This window comes from Eubalaena glacialis, chromosome 12, assembly GCF_028564815.1.
Source record: "Eubalaena glacialis isolate mEubGla1 chromosome 12, mEubGla1.1.hap2.+ XY, whole genome shotgun sequence".
Classification (NCBI taxonomy): Eukaryota; Metazoa; Chordata; class Mammalia; order Artiodactyla; family Balaenidae; genus Eubalaena; species Eubalaena glacialis.
In genome coordinates, this window is record NC_083727.1 from 43,319,905 (window position 1) to 43,347,869 (window position 27,965).

At 40.0% G+C, this 27,965-nt stretch overlaps 1 protein-coding gene across 1 annotated transcript in view; it reads right to left on the reverse strand.

Annotated features, from left to right (window-relative positions):
- The window catches only part of SLC35F1 (solute carrier family 35 member F1), a 400,751-nt gene that overhangs the window by 17,376 nt on the left and 355,410 nt on the right, over window positions 1–27,965 (reverse strand). Inside the window, exons 5-7 of the mRNA XM_061206841.1 lie at window positions 24,738–24,894; window positions 22,668–22,720; window positions 15,110–15,264 (exon numbers count right to left, since the gene is read on the reverse strand). Coding sequence (XP_061062824.1) covers window positions 15,110–15,264; window positions 22,668–22,720; window positions 24,738–24,894 — 365 coding nt within the window. The remainder of the gene's footprint in view (window positions 1–15,109; window positions 15,265–22,667; window positions 22,721–24,737; window positions 24,895–27,965) is intronic.

The following is a 27,965-nucleotide window of genomic DNA, read 5'->3' on the forward strand; positions in this document are numbered from 1 at the left end:
ACTCACTTTTTAATTCCAGAATATCACTGAGAAGTATTGGCAGTAGGCCCAGAATATTTGGTTATTCCATCATAAAATCTTACATCATTATTACTTTTTCCCAGAATTGTATAATACTTGAAATCCATGAAGTGCTATAAAAAATGTGACAGACATTCAACACTGTTCATTTTTTTTTCTTTGTGCCTATTATTAAAAATTAAATTATCTAATGTCTTAGGACTTGCAAAAAATGTGAATTTTGGGTTATGTTACTATTATACAAACACAATTTTTAAAAATAAAAATCTAGAGTTTTCCCCTAAATTTGACATCCATGAATTGATACACCCATCTATATGTCTCTATATGTCTTTCTCAGTATATAGTTTGAGGGAGATGGTGAGAAGTCACTAAGCTGTAAGGACATTTGTCACTTGGAAACGACCTTCTTTATTGTCAAATTAACCTATGCATATATACAATGGTTTTCTCCGGACACGTGATTCTGGGAAAGTTAATTGGATAATATTATTGTTATTATCTGATATTGTTGTTTCTTCTGGGGCACACAGTATGCAGAAAATCAGTTTAGGATGTGCTCCCTGTCTCCAGATGGCTTTGCTTCATCCTTCTCTGTAAGCTATGGCTTTAATATCCATCTTAGCTCAGGGCTGTTGCTTTGCATTGGCACCCCACTCATTCTTTTAAGTAAAATGAAAACAATTTAACCAATAAACTGAAGACATTTCACTGTATTGTATGCATGCCACAGATATTCTTATAACAAAACTAACAGATGCGGCCTTAGATGCCACCAAGAACTCAAATAGGAGGCGGATACTCCACTTATTCTAAAACTGCGTAGAAATGATTACAATTAGCTTTGAAAACAAGTCCACGCACTTGAAGTGCAAAAAAATCTGTAGCATTTTGTGTAGAGCTTCCAGCAGCTTTGTTAATGATACACCCTGCAGAGGAAATGGTTGCTTCCTGGTGCTGAACATTAGGGAAAAGTTTGCAAGGACAATTATAGTCCACATCAGGGATCAGTAAACTAACAAATCTGGCAGCTGCCTCGTTTTGTAAATAAAGTTTTATTGGAAGACAGCCATGTCCATGGCAGAGTTGAGTGGCTGTAAAGACTGTCTGGCCTGCAAAGCCTGAAATATCTGTAGTCTGATCTTTTACAGAAGAACTGTCTGTGGACCCCTGTGGATGTAGACACATCAACAAATACAGATATAGATACAGAAATACAGTATATGATAATGACATTTCACAATTTTACTGTGGGATGACTTATGAATAATGAATCTGAAAATTAGATATGATTTTTTCTGTAAATAGAATAAATTTCTTAGCAAATGTTCAACCCTTGATGTGAGTTCCATTCTTCCTGTCTCCCATGACAATGTATACAGTTATTATGGCATTGAACTGGTTTCTAATACCCATATTCCCTTGAGATGTTCCCTAAGCAATCCATCAATTCAAAGAATGAATCAAAACAGTGACTTGCTATTGTGGGATCTAAATTTTTAACTTTTCAGCAGGTTTCATCAACTTGAGATGTAAAGAGTCCATATCAATCAAAAGCTTTTTGCATCCTATGTGAAAATTCCTAGATAACATTCAGCTTAGAAAACTGAAGTTTAACCTTTAATGTTTCTTGTAGAAATAAGCCTTTCATTGAATAAATAATTGCTGAACAACTACCATGCCAGGCCCTGTACCAGATATCAGGGATCCAGCAGAGAGGGAGACATGCGTGGCCCCTGTCGTCCTGAGCTTAGTACTTACTTCTTACATAAGGTCTGTCCTTTCATTTAAAGCTGCGGCTGGGTAGTGCACAAAGGCAACACCAACATAATCCCTAACTGCTGAGACTTCCAGAGCAATGGGAAATCGCTCCACTCCTGCACGAAAATGCCTGGTTCTATGGAGCATCAAGAAGGAACCGGATGTAATACTGGTAGCCAAAATTTACGTTCAAGTTGCATTGAGTTAGATTGCTAAATCTGAGGCCCCGCAGAATGGTTTACAATGTATTTATTTAAAAAATAGAACCACATCCCAAAATGTATTTAAATGAGGAAGAAACTAAGCATATGACTAAGTTGGTGCTTAGCAATGTAATGAGTGAAGAGTTTTAGTTATGTAAAAAGAATGAGGAAAACAAACATAGAAAAACCCTTTAATTTTTTGTCCATGTTTGTCAATTAAAACCGAGAATAAACCACTTAGAAACTTCTAATCAGAGTCTCATTGCAATTTTGTCCCATTTTTCAATGGCAGAGATTCGTATTTAGATTTACTTTTTATTTGAGGGGATTGCTAGCCTTATGTATTTCTGAACTGAAAATAAATTTTTTAATGATTATAAAAATAACAAATGTTCGTATAGTGTTTCAGCAATACATAATTTATCCAATACTTTTAAGTGAAGAACATGAAATACAAGCACTCAAAATTCTACCATCCTTGATAATGGCGCTATTTATTGAGTGTCCACTGTGCCAGCTACAGTAGGTGATTTACACACACTATTTCATTACTATAGGGACCCCTAATGCTACCAGTTATACAGTATCCACTATTGTGACCCCCATTTTGCTGATGGGGAAACTAAGGTTGAGAGAAATTAAGTAACTTTTGCTCCTGGTAGCATCAGGGGTTCTTGTATAGAATTCAGAGGGTCTTCAAACCTGGACAAGAAACCTGGATTTTTAATTTCATTGACCTCTAGCTGACATTTAACATTTTTTTGTCATAAATGTAAGCAATGAGCTACATTAGTATTGTTGTACCATAGACTCTTTCGCAATAGAAATCACATGTATTTTTATATCACACTACAATTGCTGCACAGATGTCTCCAAATATTGCTTACACTTGTCACTGCTTTGAAATGATAATAGTTATTAGATGTGCTTCCAGATCTTGTGGTTTGTATATTACTATAACATCACATTTAAAAATATTTTAATAACTTTATTTTAATACAACCAGCCTGCTTTGTAATGCTACGTATTTTATTTTAGACATTTAGAAACATTGAAAAAGGGGTCTTCAGGCTTCACCAGACTGCCAAAGGGACACATGGCACAAGAAAGGTAGGGGCCCCTTGGTAGGGAGTGAGCTGAAATGCACACACAAGTGGTCTGACTCCAGAGCTTGGGCTCAGGCTTGTGACAACTCCGTCATTCTGCCTGCCCTTGGACTCGTGTTCACATTTTGGTGAAGATATTTTCAGCTCTCTCTCCAATTTGGAGAGAATTGATTAAGTGGTGATTAGGCAAACTCAGGGAAAAGTTAAGGAAACATTCTTAGGAAAAAAAACCCTTCCCTTCTTCCTCTTATTCTCAAGGAGGCAGGGGAATTGGGGCTTGCCATTATCTGGGCCTCTGGGGTGAATTGGGGGAGCAGTTTCAAGGCTACCAAGGAACTGTACCCCTGGGAGTGGGACAGGTCATAGACCAAGTTGACCTACAAGTGTAAAGACATCAGAGACATTCTCAAACAGAAAAAACCCCAGAGATACCACACTTGTGAACTCTTGGGGAAAAAATAAAACCAAATTCCTTAATGACAAAGTCCAGTCACTCAAAAGATTGGAAAGGACTGGGTGCAGTGCTCAATTTTTAAAACAAAAAACCTCTCAATAGCTATAAAGCTCTGAGAAAAAGAAAGTGTTACCTAAAAATAGTTATCCTTTGAATACAAACATAAGACATATTTTCAAGGAAGCAGAGAACACTTCCTGACAGACCCACCACTAGCCCAGTGGCACTTTTGCAGTGACTATAAAGTCTCCCCTCTTCAAGGCACTTGACCATCTGCTGGAACATATTCCTTATAAATGGACAAATTGCACTGTGGACAGCCTGGACAACCATGCATGGCAGCCCTGCTTCCTGACAATACCAATAGTGATGAAATCCAGCCAAATAAGAGAAAAATCAAGATAAGGAATTCAGAAAAGAGCCTGCATTTCAGAGACTGGTGGTATAGTAAATGTAGTAAGTATGGAAATATGGGCTTTAAAACCATAGGGATTATATTGATAGAAATTAACTATTAAAATAATTGACAACATAAAAACAGTACAACAGAAGTCAGGAAATGAAGAAGGGATAATATCAATCATCTCTCATGGAAGGAAATAAATAAAAACTCTCAAAACTTTAAGTATAGAGTTTAAAAGAAATCTTCCATCTATAGTAGCCCCTGGAGATGTATAGAGTGATGTCTCAGCATTAGGCAAGACAATGTTTGAGCCGATCTTTGTTCTTTACCTTAGCAAACTGATGCTCTGATTTCCATGTGCTTGGGTCATCCATGGGAGATGGATCCATACAGGTCTGCTGACAAAATTAGGTGTCTGATTGTGCAGGAGGGGGCCAGGCTATGCACCCTGATGACAAACACATCCCATGTATTCTCCTGGAAGACAGCTAGCTGTTTTTTCCTGGCTATGCTCCAGTCCAACCACAAGCCTTTCCATATGAAACTTCTGCAACACTTCTAGCTCATTCCATTTTTCCTTACAGCTTGTCCTGATGATATGAGTTCAGAATATCTGTTTGTGATGTGGAGTTTATGAATAGATTCATGTAGAAGGAATTTTGACTTCTGGCTATAATTCTGGACCTGCTGCACAATTTATCCCCAACTTCTCTAATCCTTCCAATATTTCTGGTAAATGGAAATTGCTAATATGGCAGATACTGGCTACTCGTTCACTAAACAAATCTGTTTTCTTTTCTTCCCGCACAAACAGCTTGACTACATTTCCCAGCTTCCCTTGCAATAGAATGTGGCCATGTGACTGAGTTCTGGCCAATAGAATGAGGAGGAGGTTATATACATCACTCCAGACACAGCCATAAAAGTCTCTGGGCTGTCTCACAGCGAGCCCTGAAGAGGACTCCAAGAGCCTAGCCCAGGAGCAGGCAAACTTTTTCTTAAGGGGCTAGATAGTAAATATTTCTGGCTTGTGGGTCACACAGTCTCTGTCACAACTACTCAGTGCTGCTGTTGTAGGGCAAAAGCAGCCATGAATAACATACAAAGAAATGGACGGGGCTGTACTCTGAGAAAATTATATTTACCAAACCAGGAGGCTGGCTCACAGTTCATAGTTTGTTGATCCCTGCACGAGAGGATGGCAGAGCCACAAGATGGAAGGAGCCTGGGTTCCTGAATGGCTGCCTGGGAAGCACTCCCTTCCACCCATGAAAGCACTTACTCTAATTCAGCAAGACGGAAACTTCAAAAGACACTGTACTGAGTTTCCAGGCAGGGGGAAACCAAGTCTAAACATTCATTGCTCTCACACCTGGGTATTTCATGTGAAATGCTTTGGGGCCTCAGTGATGCTAGTTTCTCCAATTCTCTACTCACCAGTGACAGTTTAAAAAATATGAAGAGTCATAAAAGCTGTGTCAGTTTTAAAATCTCCCATTAATAATTGCATTAGGGAGTATTATACTTAAAATTCAGCCTTTTAAGACGCTGTTCTTACAAAAAGAAATATAACTGGTTACTTATGCAGGTATTTTTATAAATAAGATGTGAAGTATTGCTTTCTGTTCATCAGCTGCCACAAGCTGGAGCTGCCTGCCTTGGCTTTTCAAGTGCAGGTCCATTACTGAAATTGCTCACTGTTGCCGAGGATCAACAGGGTTGCTTGGCTGCAGATTCAGATCCGTGGCTAATGAAAGAATCCACTGTTGATGCAATTTCTACAAACTCTGGCATTGAAACTCAGATGTTAAGGATGCTTGAGATTGCTGGCCTATTCAAGTTTCAGTGGTTTGGAATCTCATCCTTTGCATTAATCCGCCTGGTGATTTTTGCTGTTCTTGTCACCTTTATTTATAAACAGTTAAGAACCAAAACAGTGCTTGGAGCATAGCAGGCATAGAATACATAAACATTTGCTGAATGAAGTTCTTTTAAATTTAGTACACAACAACATATTATTAAATTAGCCCCACATCCAGAGTTATTAAACTTTTCTTGCCAAGTCCCCTGTAACAACAATAACAACAAAACTAGTAAGAGAAACTGGCGCATGTTGGGAGGTAATTTTTAGTGGCTGACAGAGAGGGTCAGGGTGGATCAGGGAGCTTGACACCTGTCCTCATAGGATGTCATCTGGATTGCCTGAATAGGCAGTTGATGATGTAAGAAACTTTTCTGATTACTTGTTGAAAATAACTCGCAGCAATTATAAAAATTTATCTGGTATAAAAATGCCACTAAAACATGCAGATGAAGTTCTAAAAAATTCACGTGAATCACATTACCCAGAATAAAGTGGCATTCTTAGACAAATGATTTTGAAATCTCTCTCTACCTTTTTTTTTAGTAGTGAATATTTGGATAGTAAAAAGGTCTTCCTGATGTAAGTGTGTAAGTTTTATGGTGCCCTTACCTTCCTAAAATATTACTCTTTCACTAGGATCACCTGTGGTTTCAGGCTGTTCGATATGGGGGCCCAGGTAAGCCAATGGCCTAAGTGGAGTGTTTAAAGGGGACTTGGAGAGAACTTACATTGTTCATTTCTTTCTCTATCAATTTTTTATTTATTTTGATAAGGCTACAAAAATAATCGCTTCTTATGAAATTACGCTCAACTTTATTACAGCAATTCTGTGGCAATATTAAGCCTTGAAAAGGTAATAGCAAAGTATGTGAAGTAAGCCATTTTCTATTTTAAATGTCAGGCAAAAAGGAATACCCTGCATATTCAACACTGGCAGCTTTTTTCCTGAAGACTGTTCAGCACATGATGGCACATCTTGAAAGAATGATTGATATTTTATTTTAACAACACTTGAAATTTTAAAATTTATGGCTATCACCTAAAATTTCTATTGTAAGCAATGAAATAATCAAGGAATTCAGCTAAAAATGACTGATAAAATATTTTCTAGGGCTTCCCTGGTGGCGCAGTGGTTGAGAATCTGCCTGCCAATGCAGAGGACACGGGTTCGAGCCCTGGTCTGGGAAGATCCCACATGCCACGGAGCAACTAGGCCCGTAAGCCACAACTACTGAGCCTGCGCGTCTGGAGCCTGTGCTCCGCAACAAGAGAGGCTGCGATGGTGAGAGGCCCGCGCACCGCGATGAAGAGTGGCCCCCACTTGCCACAACTAGAGAAAGCCCTCGCACAGAAACGAAGACCCAACACAGCCATAAAAAAAAAAAAATTAATTAATTAATAAAATTAAAAAAAAAATTGGGTTGCCAAAATGTGCCTTTGGTTTAAAAAAAAAAATTTTTTTTTTCTAAATTTTTATGCATGAAACCCCAGTTTTGCCTTTTCAAATAAGGAATAAGAGAAATCTCTAACAAAACTGTTAAAAGCTACACATCCAGTTACAAAATCTGAAAATAAGAGTAACATCTTAAAAATGAATGGAATGAGGGCTTCCCTGGTGGCGCAGTGGTTGAGAATCTGCCTGTCAATGCAGGGGACACGGGTTCGAGCCCTGGTCTGGGAAGATCCCACATGCCGCGGAGCGACTAGGCCCGTGAGCCACAACTACTGAGCCTGCGCGTCTGGAGACTGTGCCCTGCAAAAAGAGAGGCCGCGAAAGTGAGAGGCCCGCGCACCACGATGAAGAGTGGCCCCCACTTGCCACAACTAGAGAAAGCCCTCGCATAGAAACGAAGACCCAACACAGCAAAAAATATATAAATAAATAAATAAATAAGTCAGGAGCTCTTTAAAAAAATAAATAAATAAATAAAATAAAATAAATAAAAATAAAAATGAATGGAATGAGATAGGGATTACTAATCCTGAACCATACATTCAATCAGAGAAATGCATCACCACTGGTCACCTTTCAAAAATTACATAATCCCTTCAAAAACTCCCTAAGGCAAGTCTAATCTTGAAGTTGGGTGAGAATAAATAGCTGGTTCAAAGCACTTAAACAGTAAACAGAAGCCACAAATTCAATCTAGGCTCGTTTGACTTTTCAGTCCATGCTCTTTTTGCCACAGCAGACTGCTGAATTCATGCTTCACACAGCAGACACTGAAGTAGTCTTCTCACCCCAATTCATCTTCTCACCACCTGACTTAGTGTTTTCTTTGTTAAAGTGACAGATTAGCAGGTAACATAACTACTTTAAAAAGCAGTTGGGAAATTCAACAGGGCACGGTGTGTATAAGTGGAGCGTACCTTCATTGCCCAGATTTGGCTTCTGAAGAGCACATCCACATGTCCCAGTTGGTCTGGCTTGGAGACATTGTACCCTTATTTGTGTTGGTGTAAATTATTAATGGGTCTCCTGTAGTTGGCAGAATGATGGCCTCCCCAAAATGTTCACACCCTAATCCCTGGAAGCTGTGAATATGTTACCTTACATGGTAAAAGGAACTTTGCAGATGTGATTAAGTTAAGCATTTTGAGATGGTGAGATTATCCTGGGTTATCTGGGTGGGCCCAATGTAATCACATGAGTTCTTACAAGGGAAGCAGGAATGGCAGTCAGATTTGAAGATGCTCTACTGCTGGCTTTGAAGATGGAGGAAGGGGCCACGAGCCAAGGAAGCAAGCAGCCTCCAGAAGCTGGAAAGGGCAAGGAAACAGGTTCTCCCCTAGAGCCTCCAGAAGCCACCCAGATCTGCTAACAATTGATTTTAACCAAGTGAGACTTCTGATCTCCAATACCGTAAGGTAATAAATCTGTGTTGTTTTTAACTATTAAGTACATGGTAATCTGTTACAGTAGCCACAGGAAACCAATACCCTTTCAATTTCAAAAGTGTCCTTGTGTTCAATAAACAAGGGGATAGAGTTCATAACTAGTCAAGCTTTGACCTTGAAAAGCCAACACACCATCAACTTGAAAACTTCCTATGTGAATCTCTTCCTGGGTTTGGTTTTAAGGGGTCTCTGAGGCCCAGTAAAAGCTCATCTCCTGTAATTTCCATGGATTGCTATAGATTTACTGTTCTGGATTCAATAGTGTTGTTAGGTACTAAAGAACAGAAATATATGACCACTTCTCAAAAGTCTTGTAAAACTAGAGTTTGCAAGAGCACTATACCATGTAGATAGTCCACTTCAGAATTAGGTCTTTTGCTTCCTCGGGATGTGGGGCTTTATTACTCAGTCAGCACAAGAGGTAGAGAAGCTGCAGACAGTGGACTGATGGGTGGGGAAAGGAATGGATTTTTTTCCAAGGATGGAAGGTGAGAAAAAGCAAATAATCAATGTTGGGCAGGAGAGCTTCATTTAATCATTTAGTTCTGCCTGAGTAAGCAACATCTGTGCGCAAATAGCCCTCCTCTCTCAACTTGTAGATATTTATAACCAGACCAGAAGGTTGTTTAAAGACATCATGATTAGGTGAAAGGTAAACTCTGACTGCAGACTGTAGTAAAACCAAATGAGATCAGGTCGCGGGTTAATCGTCAGTACTGAAGTGTGAGTCCCCTCCCCGTTATCCCTCTCACGTTCTTGCCCAGCTTCCTCCAGTGAGGGGAACCCCCAAGACAGTCTAGTCCACTTTCGGATGACCCACTGTTAACAAGGTTTCTTTCTATTTCACTATAATCTTATAACCTTCACCCTTTGGTCCTAGTGCCACCTGCTTGCAGCCACATAAATTGTCTGAACCAATGACTCTCAATTCTGGCTGCACACTAGGGTCAACTGGGGAGTCTTTAAAAATCTAATGTCCAGGCTGCACTGCAGACCACTTAAATACACAGTGAGAGTGAGACCCAAGCATCAGTATTTTAAAAACTCTTCAGGTGATTCCAATGTGTAGTCAAGGTTGAGGGGTACTGGCTTAAACTCTCTTCCGCACTATACTCTTTAAATAGTTAAAGACGCCCTGACCTGAAAGGAATCTTCTCTTCCTCAGGCTGTGACTTTCAACCATCTCCTTAAAGCAGACAATGTGAGGCAACTAGCAGTCAGTACTAAGCCGCCCTGGAGAGGAGTGGTGTCAGGAACCACGAGGGAAGACTTGGTGGCCCAAAGGCCATGGTGGGCTTGAATTGGTTCCTTCCATGGTTTTAAAACTATAACCAGATAGATACTTCCAAGGACACTAGCAAGAAAATGAAAAGGCAACCATAGGGTAGGAGAAAATATTTGCAAATCATATATCTGATAAGTATCCAACGTATATACAGAAATACTATAACTCAATAAAAGACAAATAACCCAACTAAAAATGGGCAAAGAATCTAAATAGATATTTTTCCAAAGAAGATATATAAAAATATAACCACCTTCTCCCACTGCCCCAAATACACACATACAGACACACACACACACACAACTGACATCACCATTTTTAAATTTTGCAAAACTTGCCAGGATTTTTCATTGACCATAAACTGCTCTTAATGATAAAAGTACCCCCAATAAGCAGTTTTTAAAAATCAATTTTCTGCGATGGCTCATCTGGCTGTGGTGGGAAACCTGCACGCCGCCCAGACCTGCCCTGCTGCCGGCTCTGGAGAGTCTCCCATCTGGGAAGCCCACGGCCAATTTCAGAGGCAGGCAAGCTGGGCCCTGGGGAAAAACATCCTGGATTTTCCAAATAATGACTACTTGATTGCAAATTCAAGCATTGCTTGGAAGATTCTTTTAGAAATTAAGGAAAAGGAATTTTTAAAAGATTTAAATTGAGAATTTAGCTTATTTCTTTGCAGATATTAAATACTATTGTTCATAAAACAGAGAACAGTAAAAGGCAGTGTTTATTCAAGAAGTGATGTGGTATCATCTGTAAGTACAGGAGAGTGAAGGGAAAGGAGAAATAGAGCATTTGTCTATGTCATATGACATAGCTCATATTAACATGGCTTTGTGAATACTGCCTCTATGCAAGGTTCCTGATTGGTCAATAGGATTCTCAAATTATTGTAAAGATATTTGTTTCAAAAAAGAAATGAAGCCAATTACGAGATTTATTTAAAAATTGTTTCAAAAAAATTGAAATATAGAATGTGAGCAAAGATTTAGTACAAGCTTATTCCCCAAATTATTTATAGTAGCTAAAAAGAGATACCACTTGAATTCAATAAGCAGGGATTGTTCAATCAGTGGTTCTCAATGTTTAGCAACGAGTGGAGACATTTTTGACTGTCACGACTTGCAGGATGCTATTGGCATCGAGTGGGTCAAGGCCAGGGATGCTACTAAACATCCTATAATGCACAAGACAGGCCCCCTCCCCCCACAAAGAATCATCTGGTCTAAAATGTCAATAGTACCATGGTTGAGAAACCTAGGATTAAATAAATTAAAAGTATAGCCGTTCCATGGAATACTATATATCTACAAAAATAATCTCAACTCTGGCTGTGTATTAGGATATATGATGAACCATCTGAAGAGCTTCTAAAAGTTCCCACTCCTGACCAATCAGGATCAGACTCTCTGGGGTAGGGCCTGGGCCTGGCTATGGGTTGTTTTTTTTTTTTTTAATAAAACTTTATTAAATCAAATAAGTGGGAGTGTCTGTTTTCTAAGAAAGGCAGTTACAAAGGATAATAGCTGGTATGGGTTTGTTGACTTGGCTTTGAGCCTTATGGTCTCAAACCATTGGAACGGCTATGTTTGGTATTTTCTCCAGGTGATTATAATGCACAGTCAGGGTTGAGAACCACTCATTCACATTTACATTATATAGAGATATTAAAAGACAAGGAAATATATACATGCTAAGTTTATTTATTTATTATTTTTTTTAAGATTTTTTTTTTGATGTGGACCATTTTTAAAGTCTTTATTGAATTTGTTAAAATATTGCTTCTGTTTTATGTTTTGGTTTTTCGGCTGTGAGGCATGTGGAATCTTAGCTCCCTGACCAGGGATCGAACCCACACCTCCCTGCATTGGAAGGCGAAGTCTCAACCACTGGACAGCCAGGGAAGTCCCTACATGCTAAGTTTAAATAAAGCATGTAACAAAGCAGTATGCATGGTGTAATTAAATTTAAAAATATATATGAACTGCAAATATGTGTACTACAAAAATAATATGCACTGTAAATGGTACCAATGTATAACAATACTTATCTGTATTTTCTGACTTTCTCACAACTGATATGTATTTCTTTGTAACAAAAGATAACAGGTCACTCCAGAAAACATTTTGGCAATTTCTTATAAAACTAAACATGCTACAACCATAAGCCCAGCAATTGTACTCTTGGTTGTTTATTTCAGAGAAATGAAAAATCTGTTCACACAAGAACATGTACATGAATGTTCATAACAGTTTTACATGTAATAGCCTCAAACAGAAACAACCCAGAGTCCTTCACTGAGTGCGTGGTTAAATAAATTGTGGTACACCCATACTGTGGAATAGTACTCAGCAATAAAAAAGGAGCTACTAATATATAAAAAAATATGGATGAATCTCCAGAGAATTATGCTGAGAAATTATGCTGTGAAAAAAGTCGATCCCAAAAGGTTACATACTGTACAATTCCATTTACATGGAAGTGACAAATTTAGAGAAATGGAGAATAAATTAGTGGTTTCAAGGGGTTGAGGAGGTGGGTGAGAGACAAGTAAGCATGGCTATAAAAAGGCAACAAGAACAACCCTTGTGGGGATGGAAATATTCTGCATGTTAACTGTGTCGATGTTAATATCCTGATATTATACCACAGGTTTGCAAGATTGTCACCAATGGGGGAAACTAGGTAAAGGGTAAATGGGAACTCTGTATTATTTCTCAAAACTGCATGTGTATCTACAATTATCTTGAAAGTTTGATTTAAAGAAAGACAATAGGAATCAATTTTGACTAGAGAAAACACCTATTGTGTTTTCTTACCTTAAGGAAATGTATCTGTTAAATGGTAACGAAATATATGTGTATAGTGAAAAGCATTGCTTTAAGAATTAAAAAAAATCTATGACACCTCCAAATAGGTGAGTACAGGAATGTAATTTTCAGATAACACAGGTTCCCTTCTGATGGCACGATGACAGGGTACTGCACGGTTTCCTCTTCCCCAAAGTTACTTATCCTAAGTTAGCAGTTACATACAAATGAGGAGAGGAGAAGATGAATTTTGGAGAGTTAGAATTTACCTGGTTCATCAGCCTTCCCAGTTCCTGATGCTTGTTGATGTAGAGAGCCCCAGGTCTAACCAAAAGTCAGTGGAAGTATGAGGAGTGACAGACTCAAATAGGAACAAGCACTGCTCAGGGACCCTTTTCAGGTATTTGTTCTCAAATTCAGAGAACATCGGCCTCACGGAGGAGCAGACTCCCTCAGGTGCACCCCCAGATGCTGATTCTGTGGCTCAGGGGTGTGGCCCAGGAATCTGCATTTTTAGCAAGTACCCCTGGTGAAAGCAGACTTTCCAGGACACTGCTCTGAAGGATGCTGAGAGCCGAACTGGATCTGGACTGCCCAAGAAGTGACCGTAGTCCTTCATCAAAACAATAGGTTTCAGTCATCTTTCCTCAAGGACGATTAAAGGGATTCTTCTAGTTGGACCTTATAAAGACAATTACAGGAGGAAGTGCTGAGAACAGAACTCATGCTGAGGAATGGACTAGATGTGGATGCTTAGCTGTAGAGGAGAGACAGAAAAATGGCAGCCACTGTGCTGTACTGATGAGTCCCTGGCTCTGGAAAAGAACTGGGTGTGTTTGGAGGGGGATTCTGAGGGAAGGTGGTCCTCCTAACACTGTGGTGGGGAGCAATGGGGGGAACATGCTGAGACTTTACTTTTTGCCCTTATGAGGACCAGGGTGCACTCAGGAAACAGACTGTACCAACTAGACAAAACAAATTACCAACAATGTACAAATGCTGTCCAGCAATAGACAATTTCTTTAAGCTGCCATTTTTGCCACCACGCTTGGCAGAAGTTTCCCTGTAAAACAGGGACTCAGCATTTCATCCCTATCTGCTGCCATGGTTGCTTTCTTCACCTCTCATCTTCCAGATCTGCTTCTGGTCCTTCCAGCTGCCAACCTTGTTTGTGACCTCTTTTCCACCCGTGTCTGCTCTTCTTGGTCTGTTTCTTGGCTATGATTTTGGCTTAGCACAGTGATATTTCTGAACATTCACTTCTGCTGCTTGGCCTCTGGTCATCATCTCAAGTACATACTCCCTCCAGCTCAGCACTTCTCCGGGAACCTCCAAACCCAGTGTGACCTGGTTGAAGATGCCCTGCCCACCAAGATGCCCTATCAACTGGCCACATCCGTGAGAGGATGACATTACCTGTAATACTGCTGGTGAAGCACTTGGCTAGAAGTGGCCCAGAGCAGCGCCTCTTTTCTTCTGTCTCTTCTTCTTTGGCCTGTCCTAATTTGGTCTTATCTGTTTGGATATCCCTTACTCGTCCTTTTTCACACTGGTCATAGTCTCCACTGACCCTTATCTTATAGGACTAGTTAAGGAATGGCAAGCGGGTCTCTTCTCACATACCAACTCTAGTCAATTGTTAATGAATCAGTGAGTGTAGTGTTTTAAAAATAGCCTCTCATAGCACACCTCAGTGGGCCATAACCAATGTCATGCCTGCCTTGGGTGAGGATGTGGGTAGAGTCTTACACTTGAAGAGATTGCCATCTTGGTACTGAATAGTTTCTTCTTTAGGGCTGATATAATAGAAACTATTTTGAATGCATTAGCATTTTCCATTCATATTTGCTATAAAAATACATGCAAAACAGAAACTGCAGGAACTATGTCTTTTCTCCAATGAGAATACACTCTTCCGGTGCCTTTGGCAGAATCCATTTGGCAGCTATAGTTTGAGAATTGTACAAGTCTCCCTAGCTTTAGGCTGGAAAAAAGAGTAGCTTCTGGGGTGAATGATGTCAGAAAAACTGTCCCCCATTATTTGAAAGCCTTTCCCTCTAGAGCTGTTTCTTATCTTTCACTATCAAATGTCTCTAGTGACTAGTCTCTTATGACAAAATGTTGCTTCAGTCTTATAGTTGGAATGTGAATACCCAGGTCATAGGGGTTAGCACACAGACGTGCATTCCTGCTTCTCAATGCAAAATCACAGAATTGGGGCAATTCCACAGCAGAGTATTCCTACCTATATGCATTCCTTCCTACAAAGTATCATCTTCAGAAAGGAGCACTGACTCCACTTACCTTGTAGTGGAAGAGAAACAATCCACAGAACAAGCTGTACAGATCTGCGGTGAGCAGGGAGAGGTTGACCGAAGTGGCGCTGGTTTTCTTTATGACCACTGGCATGAAGCTGTAGAGACCAAACATGCAGGCACTAAAGCCAACGTAGAGCAGTCCTGATGGGGAGAGGAAAGAGAGGCAATGTCACAGCCTCTTCCAGGGCCTCTATGGATCCACAGTGGGTGAAGGAAGGGGAATGGTGCCCCCCGACTTATCTTTCACTCTATTAACGGATGTTTATTATTGGGTAATACATAGCTAAAACATAAAGCAAGAAGTGAAAATCTGCACGTGGAACAAAAACCACATGCTTCTCACACATATATGATGTTTTGCTTCTTCCGGGAAGGAGTACCTCTTAGTGGCTACAGTCAGAACATAGGGTCAAGTCTTCTAAATTCTATTTCTGGTTGTGCTGTAAGTAGTTTCTAGTACCCATGTCTTTTAAAACTTTTTTCATTTCTTTTTTATTTGCAACATAGGAACAAAATTACTTGGTGTCATGTATTGCTCACAATGATGAATAACTACACAGTCCTTAAAATGGAAGGGCTTACATGACAAAGAGATGTGGACTAAGTCCGAGTACCGCACTGAAGTCCTAACTGTGTGACCTTGGGCAAATCACTTCATTGCTTTGACACAAGATGATCTGTCAGTTTCTTCCAGATCTGTGAATCCTGCTCAGCCCTACTGCCAACACCAGAGTCCTATTCCACCATCACTCTTCCTAGCATACCGTGGGCTCTCACACGCAGGCTCTGTTATTTTAGAAATAGATAGGTAAATGCTTTGTAGACCATCAAAGAACGAAGTTTTGCAAAACAGAAAGATAAAAAAGAAGAAAAAAATGCCCTTAAAATGCTATATGATCAGTCCCTCATCCTCTGAAATTCTCTCTCTCTTTCTCTGTCTCTCATTATAACTAGATACACAATTGTTAATACTAATTCCATAAGTACATAATTTTGTTGAGTCCCAAACAGAAGATTATGGCTAAATCTAGAGTTTGGTTCATCACTTCCTAGATGTTGATGTAACACAAATGTAGAAAAATTATGCTCATTTCTCTACCTTGAAAGAATAAGGCATAGAAAAAGCATAAGTAATGCGATTCAGTGGATCTCTGGGCATTTTTATATAATAAAATATCCAACATTTCCAAAGGAACCTTGATTACATGTGTCTGCTTTAGGCTGTGGGCAGATTTCTTCCCTTGAGTCCTATGAATTTTGGAGGATTTGGTAGGTACTAGACATCCAGTCCCTTTGACTGTGAAGAACAGGGATCCCTCCATAGAGAAATTTGGTTTTCCCATATGAAAAGCATTTCAGGGCATGAATCATTATTCTATATGTTTCTGATATTTAAGGAAAGTTTCAGGAAAGCCATGCCAAGTCTACATAAGAATTTTATTTTGAACACTAAGTAAGCAAACTCAGTACAACAGCCCCCTCTAGTGTGGTGGAAATGCCCTAAGAGGAAACTGGAATAATCACTTTTCTCGTTCAGTAAATTATACAAGTCCTCTCGCGGATATTCTGTCATAGTAATGTCAGATGGCTTTTGGCTCCCCATCCAAAGTTTTAATTCCCTAAAAATGTTCAATTTTCCTGTACTTGGGTTTCATGCTACTTATAATTCATTTTCCTTTTAACCAAGTTACTAAAAATGCAATATTAAATAACCTATGATTAATACATGAAAAGACATAAAAATTAATTCAGTATTCCTTTAAGGAATCTGAGATGAACAGACTAGGGATAAAATATATCCTAAATTAATCCACTAAAAGTAATCAAACTTGATCAGAACATAGTCCAGGAACCAAAGCCTTAAAAAAAATTTTTTTTTTCGATTATACATGACTGGGCTAGGAAGTTCCACAATCCTATCCTCCCATTACCTTACCTAGCACACTACAGACTCTCACATGTGAGATCTGATGTTTTATATTCACTCAATTATTCACCCATGTATTCACTGAGTACCTACTAGGCTCTAGGGACTCTGCTATGGGTTAGCAATACAATGGAAAACAGGACAGACAGGAAGCTTAGAGTTGGTATTAGTACTATGAAGGAAGAAAGGGGTTCCTATGAGGAATGACAGGGGGCTTGCTTTAGGAGGGGTGGAGGTGGCACTTACCTTGAATGCTGAAGGACTAAAGGAGATTACCAGGGGAAAAATAACTTAGGCAGGAGGACCTACAAATGAAAAGACCCTGATGGCTTCCAGGAGCTACCAGAGGCCAGAATATCTGAGCAGGATGAACAGAGTGAGGCAGTGATAAGAGAGGAGGTTGGAAAATTAGGCAGGGGCTGGAGTATGTGGGGTTTTGTAGGTCTTAGAAAGAAATCGATCTTATTCTAGTTGTAATGGGAAGCCACTGAGGAGTTCATAGCAGGTGGCTAACGTCTGATCTACATTTCTAAAAGATGACTTTGGCTACTGTGAGGAGAAGGAACTGAAGGAGAAAAGCACGGAGCAGACCAGTGAGGAATGCAGGGTCTCAGCCCAGGCAAGAGATGCTGGTGGCTTTGTTCGGAGTGGCAGTGGAGACGAAGGGAAGTGGCTGGTCTGTGAAGACTCAACACGCCCTGCTGGTAGACTGGATGTGGGTAGTGAGGAAAAGGACAGCGTCAAAGACACCTATGGGTTCACATGGGCTCTCGCTAATTTAGAAACTGGGTGAATTATGATGCCATTTACTGAGATGGAGAGAACGGAGCAGGAGGACCAGGTTTTCAGGGGAAATAAAAAGCTCTATTTTGAACACGTTAGGTGTTAGATGCTTACGCATCATCCAGAAGGATTTGTCCAGTAGGGAGTGGATATACAATTGGCAGCTCAGAGAAGAGGTGTGACTTTACAAGCAAATTGGTGAGCCAAGGAGTGTAAGAAAATAGATACACAGCAGAGTTTCACTCTACTCATCAGGCTACCTTGAGATGCTCCAGGCTTAAACACTCTAGACCTGTTCTTAAAAACTGCAGAAATTAAATTTAGAGGGATAGGAGTGAAATATATACACCATCATAGTTAATCACTTTGCTGGGTCAACCAATGTTTTTGTGTGTGAATATCCTGTTTTGTGAGCAAAGCATGGTCAGCCAAATGAACACACGATTAAGTGGAGAGTGGGAATGTAGTATTGCTGCAATTTACTGATTCGTTGTTCTTAGATGGACATTAGCTAGTTAATGGACGTAAGTGATGCATCTGAAGGCCCAACTTGCTGTGCATGAGGGGTTTTCAAACAATCGATCGACATGATCAAACAAACGGACTGAATTACTTTTTGACTGACAACCACATGATGGGTGCAATAACTACATTTACAAAGTATATGTATAACCATTTCTTATTTGAAATGATTTCCCTCTCACTAAAGACAGAATTTGGTAGCTCTTGTCCTCACACACTAAAGAGATTTAAGCTAAAGAAATTGGAAAGAATACTACCAGCTAATACTGATTGAGCACTTGCTATGTGTCACGTACTTTATGTACATTAATTAATCTCCATAACAGTATAATGCCATTGCTGCCATTGCTATTGTTCTTCTTTACACACGTGAGGAAATATAGAGGCTTATAGAGTGTATCAGTCAAAAAACACAATCCATACCATGTTCAAAAGAGTAAATATAATATGGGGCACAAGTTAAAAAGGTGTTTGAACGGGTGATGGGGAAACAGGGATGGTGAGGCAACCCAGACATTAGCAATAGCAGTAAATTATTCACACCCCTGGAGCCAGAGGGATCCAGGGAGGAGGCCATGTTACCAGAGGTCAGAAGTCAGGGAAGCCCAGCAGAGGAATAATCAGAGGACACTCGGCCATTTCTAGAGACCTGATCTGAAAGGAGGAGACACTCCGTGGTTTCTTTCTTTCTCCCACCCTCCAGTCCCCTTCTACTGCTTCCCATTGGCCAAATCTAACTGAAAGCCAGTTAACAAAGCAGCCTGGGAAGCACTGTTTGTTTTGCATGAGTCAGTCGTCAGCCTCTGCAATGAAGAGCAGAGTAACAGTAAGAAACAGATCTGTGAGCAAACAGGCAGAAGACAAGCTTACAGAGGTTGAGTAGCTTGCCCTCAGGTCACTCAGGCTGCCTGAATTTAAATTCTGAGCACATACTACTAACCTATGTTGTCTAATTATTATGAAGAGAAATGGGGCTTGGATGAGCCATCCTATTTGACTGTAATGAGCATCTCATTTTATATATGATATATACACATCATATATACATGATACATCATGTGATATGTGCTATATATGCTTATATATGATGGATATGGTATATACATGTATATAGTACATGTCTGTGTATGCTGCATATATTTTATCTCATCACTTTCTTTGGGATCCCCCTGGTGTCACTGGTGTTCTTTTACTTTCCTTTGACTAGACTAGATTTTTAAAACATTATTTTTAATTCTTAAAAATAAAAGCGAGGTAAGATGGTTTCTCAGGACATATGCACTAAGCACCAGGCTGGGGGGGGGATGACTCAGAGAGTGCAAATTAGTCCCACCACAGGCAGCCGTGAGCCCAGAGGAGCGGCCTCAGTTCCCCAGGCCTCCAGCTCAGCATCGGTAAAAAGAAAGGCTGTATTCTTAATGATCTTTAAGGTCTTTCCTGCTCTGTGGTCCCATTACTGCATCTTCGGGGAAAGGTCAAATCTCTTGTTTTGGTCTCTAGGACAAAACCAAAACCAAAACCAAAGCAAGCATCACCCACGGCAAGAAAAGTGAAGCCCCAGCGCACCACGAACTGGCGTTGGCTGACCCACTGCACACATTTTCTTCCTCTGACGCTGGACTTGCACGTCAGCTAACACTTGTTCACACGTCCTTCAACACAATATGGCAAATGGGACAAAGGGAACGCTTAAGCTAGTTATTAGATTTCTGACTAATCTGTCCACCTGTTCCACAGGAGGACATTTTAGCTCTATTAGGTCTTACATTTCACTTGAGTTTCGTGATTACATAACCGGACCCAGTCGTTCTGTTCAGTAGAGTAAAACAAAGAAATAAAAACAAACAGCATCAATAAATGAATGTTATCTTCTTGCTTTTAATTACTCTTTGTATCTTGCAATTGGCCAATATTATTAGAAAATAACAGAATCTGTTAAAAAATGCTTTCCAAATCCAGAAAATATGAAACACGTTTATTACCCCACTTGCTCCATTGAAAAAAAATCTTTTTACTTTGATAAAATGGCAACCATAGGAGCTGTCCAAGAGACTATATGATGGGGATTACTGATGTGGAGAGAGGGAAGGGAGAGAAACGCATCGACAGATACTGGGAGATATAGTCTTGGATTTTGGTCTCTTAACTAAGACGCTGGGAGCGCTCCACCAAGACACAGTGATAAGAGCTTGGCACTGTTGGGTGATTTCCCATGGAGCATGGGGTGGCCTTGATGGGAGGCTGATCCCCTTGATGTCTCCTTGCCTCTAGGGTCCATGAGTTCCAGTAGCTGCTACGCCATCTCCTGGTTTCCCAGAAAGAAAGTGCAATGCCAAGCCTAAGCCTCCTGCCTTGTCTCCACCGCTTCCCTTTTGTCAATATTTTTGTAAGATGAGAGAGGGCAGGACAGCCCGTCTCCTTTGCTTGTCATTCATTCACTCATTTAATAACATTTATTCACTGAATTTTATGTGCCTAGAACTGAACCAAGTAGTAGAACATTGTAGTAGGTCAGGATGAGGTAGGAGGACAAAGATGGCCATGGTGTAAAAACACTCAACCCGTACCCATGCTTCAGAAAGAAAAGATGAATATTTGGTTCCTTTTCTGGACCATCTGAGCCTCATTTCCAGTCAGAAATTAAACGAATGGTTTTATGATGTGTTCCCTTCATCATCTTGGACCACAGGAGATTGACATTTTAATGGCAATACGAGGGCTCAGAATAAAACTACCTTTTGATGACATATTTAACTAACACTGAATTATAACAGAACCTTGGTGGACATGCACGTGACGTCCACATAATTAGAGGACAAATTATTTTTTATTAGTGCTACTACTATTAATATAAAATTAATTTATACTCATGGACCACTGCTTGTGAAGTGTTACCAAGCACAGGTAACATCCTGGCTCTGAGAATCACAAAGGCCAATGCAGCTGTAACCTGCAGCTGGCTTCCTTTCCCAGCCGCCTTCCTCTCCTCCCTACAATCCCTTCTCTCTATTGATTTTCATTTAATTGTATCATCTCGGGAGAAATTAAACGGCAGGACTCTGTGACAGACACAAGGGCTGGGGAGCCCTTGAAGTCACTAGAGATAACCCCAGGGGCAGTCGTGCATAATTCTGTAGCACCTGGTGTGCCTTCAGAGGCCATTCTGTCAGCAGCAAGTCAACCCTGGATGCTTCAGGGTCAAGGGTAGGTAAAGTGGTGCAGGGAGCTTTATGTCACTGTTGTCCTTGTTCGGAGAAGCAGAATTTGACTGAAGCTGTCAGTTCCATGAAAGCTCATGTAAGCTGGAGATGGCGCAAACGGCCAGCTTCAGAGTGGGGAACCACCTGTATTTTCACCTGGGCACACACTTCCCAAGCATGCCCATAAGCCAAGCTCTGTGCTCACTGCTGGAACCCAGGCGTATTGGTATAGACACTGAGGGGATATTTCAGGGCTGAGGGTAGGTCAGTCCCGTCTAGGGCTTGCTGAGTGATCATTATTAGAGCATCACCTGGGATCTTAAATCCTTGTCCTAAATTTTTTTTAGAGAAAAGTGACTTTAGAAACAGGTGGCATCTAGATGCTCTGGCTGACTATTAAGTAGCTCAAAGTCTGTCTGGTATTTTCCACCAAGTCCATCTGGAGATCAATTAACCATGTCTTTTGTGCAACCTGCTCCCTTCCAAAAAGGTTTTTATGGGTTCAGAATGCCCATTACCTTGTTTTCTTTTGTGCCTTTTTGTTAAGTTCAGTTTTTTTCCTTTACTAAAGTGCCACTTTTTAATTTTTTTTATTTTTTTAGTGGCTTAAAACAATACAAATTTATTCTCTTACAGTTTTGGAAGTCCAAAATGTGTCATATAGGGCTAAAACCAAAGGGTTTGCAGGGCTGCTTTTCCTGGATGCTCTAGGGGAGACTTATTTCCTTTACTAAAGTGCCACTTTTTAATGATCACGTCAGTCTGGTGTTTCTCGGCTGGAGCAAATTGCTGTCATTTGTGTCCCACCACTGCCTGGGGGCACTGTTTCTTTCCAGTTGGTCTTTAACCTAATAACATACTTCTGTGTCTACACTAATGGCATCTGGGCGATGATAATGGGCAGAGGCTCAATTAAGAAACATTATGAATCATACAGTTCAGTCTCTTCTAGTGTGTACGAATCCCTAAAGTGACAAGGGGGTTTCCTTTTCTTTTGTCCCTGGCAGTCTAAGTCCTTTCCTTGTTTGCGCCTCACCGCCACCCCCGTCACTCTCCATACGTTATTTCTCAGGTTTACTGAAAACAGCATCTTAGGTGAGCACACCCCTTACCTACTGGCCAGTCCCAGGGCACCTTTAACAGCTCCTTGTGCTCCATGATAGCTCTGCGAATTGAAAGAAAGCAGACCTGATAAGCAATGCGTCCTACTTCTTTTTTTCACTTACCAGATTTACACAAATCATGAAGCAATCAATTGAATTTCAAAAATTACTCTGGATCATGCAGAGGCAAGTCTCATTAGGCAGCCCAGCCCAAGGTTTATCCCTGCAGGATCTTGTTTGGTGAGTGAGCCAGTGGGCATGGTGGAGCACAGACCCTCCGCAGTCCTTCTCACCCAGTCTGCCTCTAGCCTTTGCTTCTTCTTGCTGAGATGCTTTCTCAAAAGTATATGGCGAGGTTGCAGGTTTAATCAGTTTTCTGATTGAGCACCCTTCAGGGCAGTGGTTCTCAAACTTCAATGTACAAAACCGCCACCTGGAGAGCACGTTAAAACAGTTTCCTGGGCCCCATCCCTCGAAAGTCTGATTCAGTAGATCTGGGTGGGGCCCATGGATGTGTGTTTCTGACAAGTTTTCATGCGGTGCCAGTACTGTTGGTGAGGGAACTACACTCTGAGAACCACTGTTCTGGAAGAGGACCAGGAGGGGAGGGGGCACGGCTCCACCGGTGTCCCTTTGGTTTCAGTGTGCCCTCAGTGTATCCCGTTTGCCAAACACACTCATATGTCACTTCCACTATTTTGGCAGCAGTGTTTCTGAAGGGCTCTGTCAGCTCTAATGGCCTATAACTGAAGCAGATGAGTGCTAGATCTCTGAAAATATTTTTTTGGATTCAAGAATAATAATCCATAAAATGAGCCATCCATCTACACAATGTTGGTTATGAACAGTTGAACTAGGCTATTTCTTTTCCTCTTACAAATCTGAAGCACCAAATTTAGGAACTTTAAAATGCCAGCATGCTTTCAAAATGAACCAAAAATAAATCTTTCTTAGGGAGTCTTCCCATGTCCTTGCCTTGTTTGCTATGGAGTTTTTCACCTGTATCTCAGGATACCGAAGTTTGGAGGATTCTTGGAAACAGCCTATTTGCAAAACCAGTTTAAAGTGATGCCAAAATAGCTTCCATAAATAATTTCAGACATTGCCCCAGTACAAAGAACTTACTTTGTAGAAAGTGATTTGGTGAAATCAGAATTACTTGCTTTGCAGAGAGGGATTTGCTGAAATTAGACTGGAGGTTATACTATCCTTCTTTATCTCTTATGTGAAACTAAAATCCATGGCCTTTATTGATGGAAAATTATGCTTTGTTTGACACTTATTCTCGTAACAACTTCTGAGGCCTAGTCAGTGATGACTTATATGTTCTAATGCCAGAATTATTGCAAAATTGTTGTTTCTGACTTTTTGATGCTTAGTGAATGCCTGTGTTATATCTTCACTCGTTTAAGGAAAATGGAAACACTAAATTTCTAAGAGATGAATTTGGTTTTTGTTTTTCGTTTTTGTTTGGTTTTTTTTGGCCGTGCCACACTGCTTGTGGCATCTTAGTTCTCCTACCAGGGATTGAACCCGAGCCATGGCAGTGAAAGTGCTGAGTCCTAACCACTGGGCTGCCAGGGAATTCCCTAACAGATGAATTTGAAATATGGTTCACTTGTGCAAATCCAGGGGCAATAAAAGAAAAAATTTATAAAAGGAAAATTTAAACTATGAGTTTTCTAGTGGTGGTTACTAGTAAGACTAGTTTACTGGTTGTCAGTAGTAAACAGAATGCCCCTTTTTGGAAGTGCATCAAATCATGGCATTTACACTTAGTTTGTCTGTTTCTCTAAGTAAAACCTCATTGGCTGGTTTGGGAGAATCAATGTACTTCTCATGCATTCTTGTAAATTATCTTCAAAGTCCATTAAATATATCCATTAAAAATTCATTTAGTTTGCAGGAAATTTACTAATAAAGATATTGAGTTTTTCAGATTTCATGTGAGAGGTTGGTGACAGGTTTCTACCTTTGATTTTTGTAAAATAAAGTGAACAACCATACCCCAAATGAAAAAAAAATTGTAAGAATAAGCTCTAAGAGTATTGACTGCCTGAATTTCTTATTTTTACTCACAACTGAATTCCACTGAAAAATGCCCCGAAGAGTCCAATCATTCCCAGGAATTCCACTCGGCTCAGAGTTCGGATGATGTATTCTTCCCAGACGTTAGAGATACCGTAGAGCGTGGCTCCCCCTAAGACCAGAAGGTCCCCTACCAGCTTATTTTCCCCTAGGAACCAAAAAAAAAAAAAAAAGAGGAAGCTTTATTAAAATTTTCCTAACAAGAATTTGGCATCGGCAAAATCAGCTTCCTATGCCTATTCTTTTCTGACATTTTTACAGAAGTTCTGTATTTTGCCAACTGAGATTTAGTAAAGTCCGTTTATGTGTGCTCCAGTTACGTTGTGATATAAAAAGGTTGCCTATGTCCCCAACAAGAAGTCTTCCCTAGCTAAGAAAGTGACCAGTTTCTTCTAGATTGTACCCTCTCCATAAAGCCCCATGTCTTCTGTCTGAGCGAAAGGGATTATGGGTTGAAATTTTCAACTCCCCTAAAGTAAGTAACATAAGGGTGAAAATATATGTAATTCATTATCACATTAGTATTTTTCTTCTTTCATAAAAATATCTATTTGTTCTAAATTCAGTTTTGGTTAGTTTTGGTTCCTGTCCAATCTCTCATAAATTACGCACCTAGCTATTTCCTATACTTAGGCCAACTCTTTCCACTCCAGGAAGTGTGAAGCTAGGGAAGGACAGTGGAAATCAGCAGCTGGTGGCCTCACGGTGGGCTTGTACCCAAGGAGCCTCCAGCTGTGTCCTGTGTAGTTGGCTCATGGGAGCTCAGCAGACATGCAGCTCTGGGGCAGAAGAGGTGCGGGATTGGGAGGGCGCTCTCTCCAGCGTGATTCTAAGGAAGAGACCCACCTTAGAGTAGCCTTGGATTTCCAGATTAGCTGGAACAACCTAAAACTGCAGAGCCAGATGTTCACTGTACAGTTGGGAGCACTGCACATTCTCTAGGAAGAGGCTTCACATAAAAGAATCTGGGCTGGGTTTGGGGAGAGACCTCTTCACTCTAATTACTGTCACTTTTTCTAAGACAGATTCCCACTGCTGGTAAGAATCAGAGAGAGAAAAGATACCCCGAAAGGCAGGAGAGCTTGCTGGAGTTCAGGGGAATGGAGCTGAGAGCGTGGAACTGCGAGGGCTGGGAACCCTCCCGGGGCTCATGGGGAGTGGGTGGCCCAAGAACATGAGGAGGCTCCGATGAGGAACCAGACCTCACGGCTGTGTCCCTGGGTGTGTCTTCCAGGGAAATGAAGGTTGCTGTTACAGAGCAACCTGATGAATCTTTTTTTATGTGTCAACTAGAAAATCATGACAAAACTTCTAATTTTAAGGAGTTCATTTGCAGAATAACCCATGAAGTAAAAAGTATCCATTACTAAGACTATAAAATTATAATGAACATGATTCAGTCACTTTTCAATAAGGACCCATTTCAGAATCTTGTGATGACATGGGGCCATTATTATGAATATCAATTATTGTTGTATCAGTGAAGTGTGGAAGTGCTGCTCGATAGAATTCTTGGTTACATGAAATTAATTTTATATGAATAGATTCAGGAAAGTTAAATTATAATAAACTATTTTAATAGAAATTAGGGAAACATCAGTCCATCTTTTAAAAGTCCTAAAAAGAGGCCACACTGTTTCAATGAATAGTCTCAACAATCTTTTTCAAACTCCACATTTATATCATTATGGCCTATTCTGTTAGGCATTTGACTATATGGAATCTACTCCCGAGTACTTTGAATTTTCACCAATGCAGTGATAATTATTGTTAATAATGATACAATTTTGTGTAACTGCAAGTTTAGAAGTATTTCCCAAGTTATCGGTAACAAAGTGATTAAATCTTACTTATTAAAATTTTACTAGTAAGTGTATTTATCAGTTTTTAAATCATTTGAAAGTGGGTACCTATACATATAGCATGTATGAAATCTTAGATGATTAAATATAGTTAAACTAACTAGGACATGATTTTATCCAACCGTATTGTATAATGCAGTGTTTGATATAATATTTTGTACCTACAATTTGTATCTAGTTAACTGGAAATTACAACATATTACTCTATGTTTCGTGCCTTATTAATGCAATAGATATCTGACACGGTAGAGTCAATTTCTCAGAAAGTTCACAGGGAAAATTATATCTAGCAAGTGTGTCATTTACGTATGGTTGAAACCACAATGAGTGATAATGATTTGCAAATTTGGGGCAAATGTACACATTTGAAATTATGAGAAGTTCATTCAACCCAGTGCCTTCTTTCTCTCCTCTGAATTTCACACCATTGTCACTGCATATGGCCCCCACTGCACTTTGCCCCACGTCTATTATTTGTTAACTTGCCTGTCTTCCCTTTCCTGTTTTCTTATACAGTAGGGTTGAGGGGCCTACTGTGACTTACTTCGCTTTATATTCTCTGCGGTCCCTAGCACAGATCCTGGCACATTATAAGATCTCAATAAATGTTTAAATGAGTTGAGCTGATGGAAGAGGTCTTAATACATCTCATGGTAAAGATTTTGAGTGGTGACATCTTTCAATTCAGGTAGACATGGGTTCTAATCACATCTCTGTCACTTATTAGTTGTTAAACATTGGGCAAGCTATAGAGTCTTTCTGACTTGTGTTTCCTTAATTTAAAATGAGGTTATGGCGAGGATACCATAAAATAGTGTCAATAAGATTTAAAAATGCAAAATAATGTAAAATGCTTAACATAGCATCTGGCACTTTTTAAGTGTTCAGTAAATGGTGGTTAAAAAAGAGTGAATCAATCGTTCCCTTTGTGTCACCACCTGTCTGTTTGGGTTGGCCATTTCTCATTTTGGATTGCTTCTTAGTTCTAATCAACCCAGTCATGACTGCTTTGCAAGAATTGGTTTTCCTTATTAGATTTTTGATTAAGTACTAGAAACACTACGTTTGGAGGGATACTTGTGTCTGTGTGGTTGTGGGAGGAGAAGAGGGAATATTATTTAAAATCATTACTTACCACTATTTCAAGAATAAATGGTGAATTATAGTATTCTAGAGTGTTGAAAGACTGCTAATGCAATTTATGAAAATGAACCCATCTCACTGAATATTTTTGAGTTTTAAATACGACCAACTGCTTTGTTTTCCTGGGACTCTCTTGGTTTTAGCACAGAAAGTCCCACTTCTGGGGAAACCCTTCCATTCTGGCCTATCTGGGACAGTCATTCATCCTAATTTA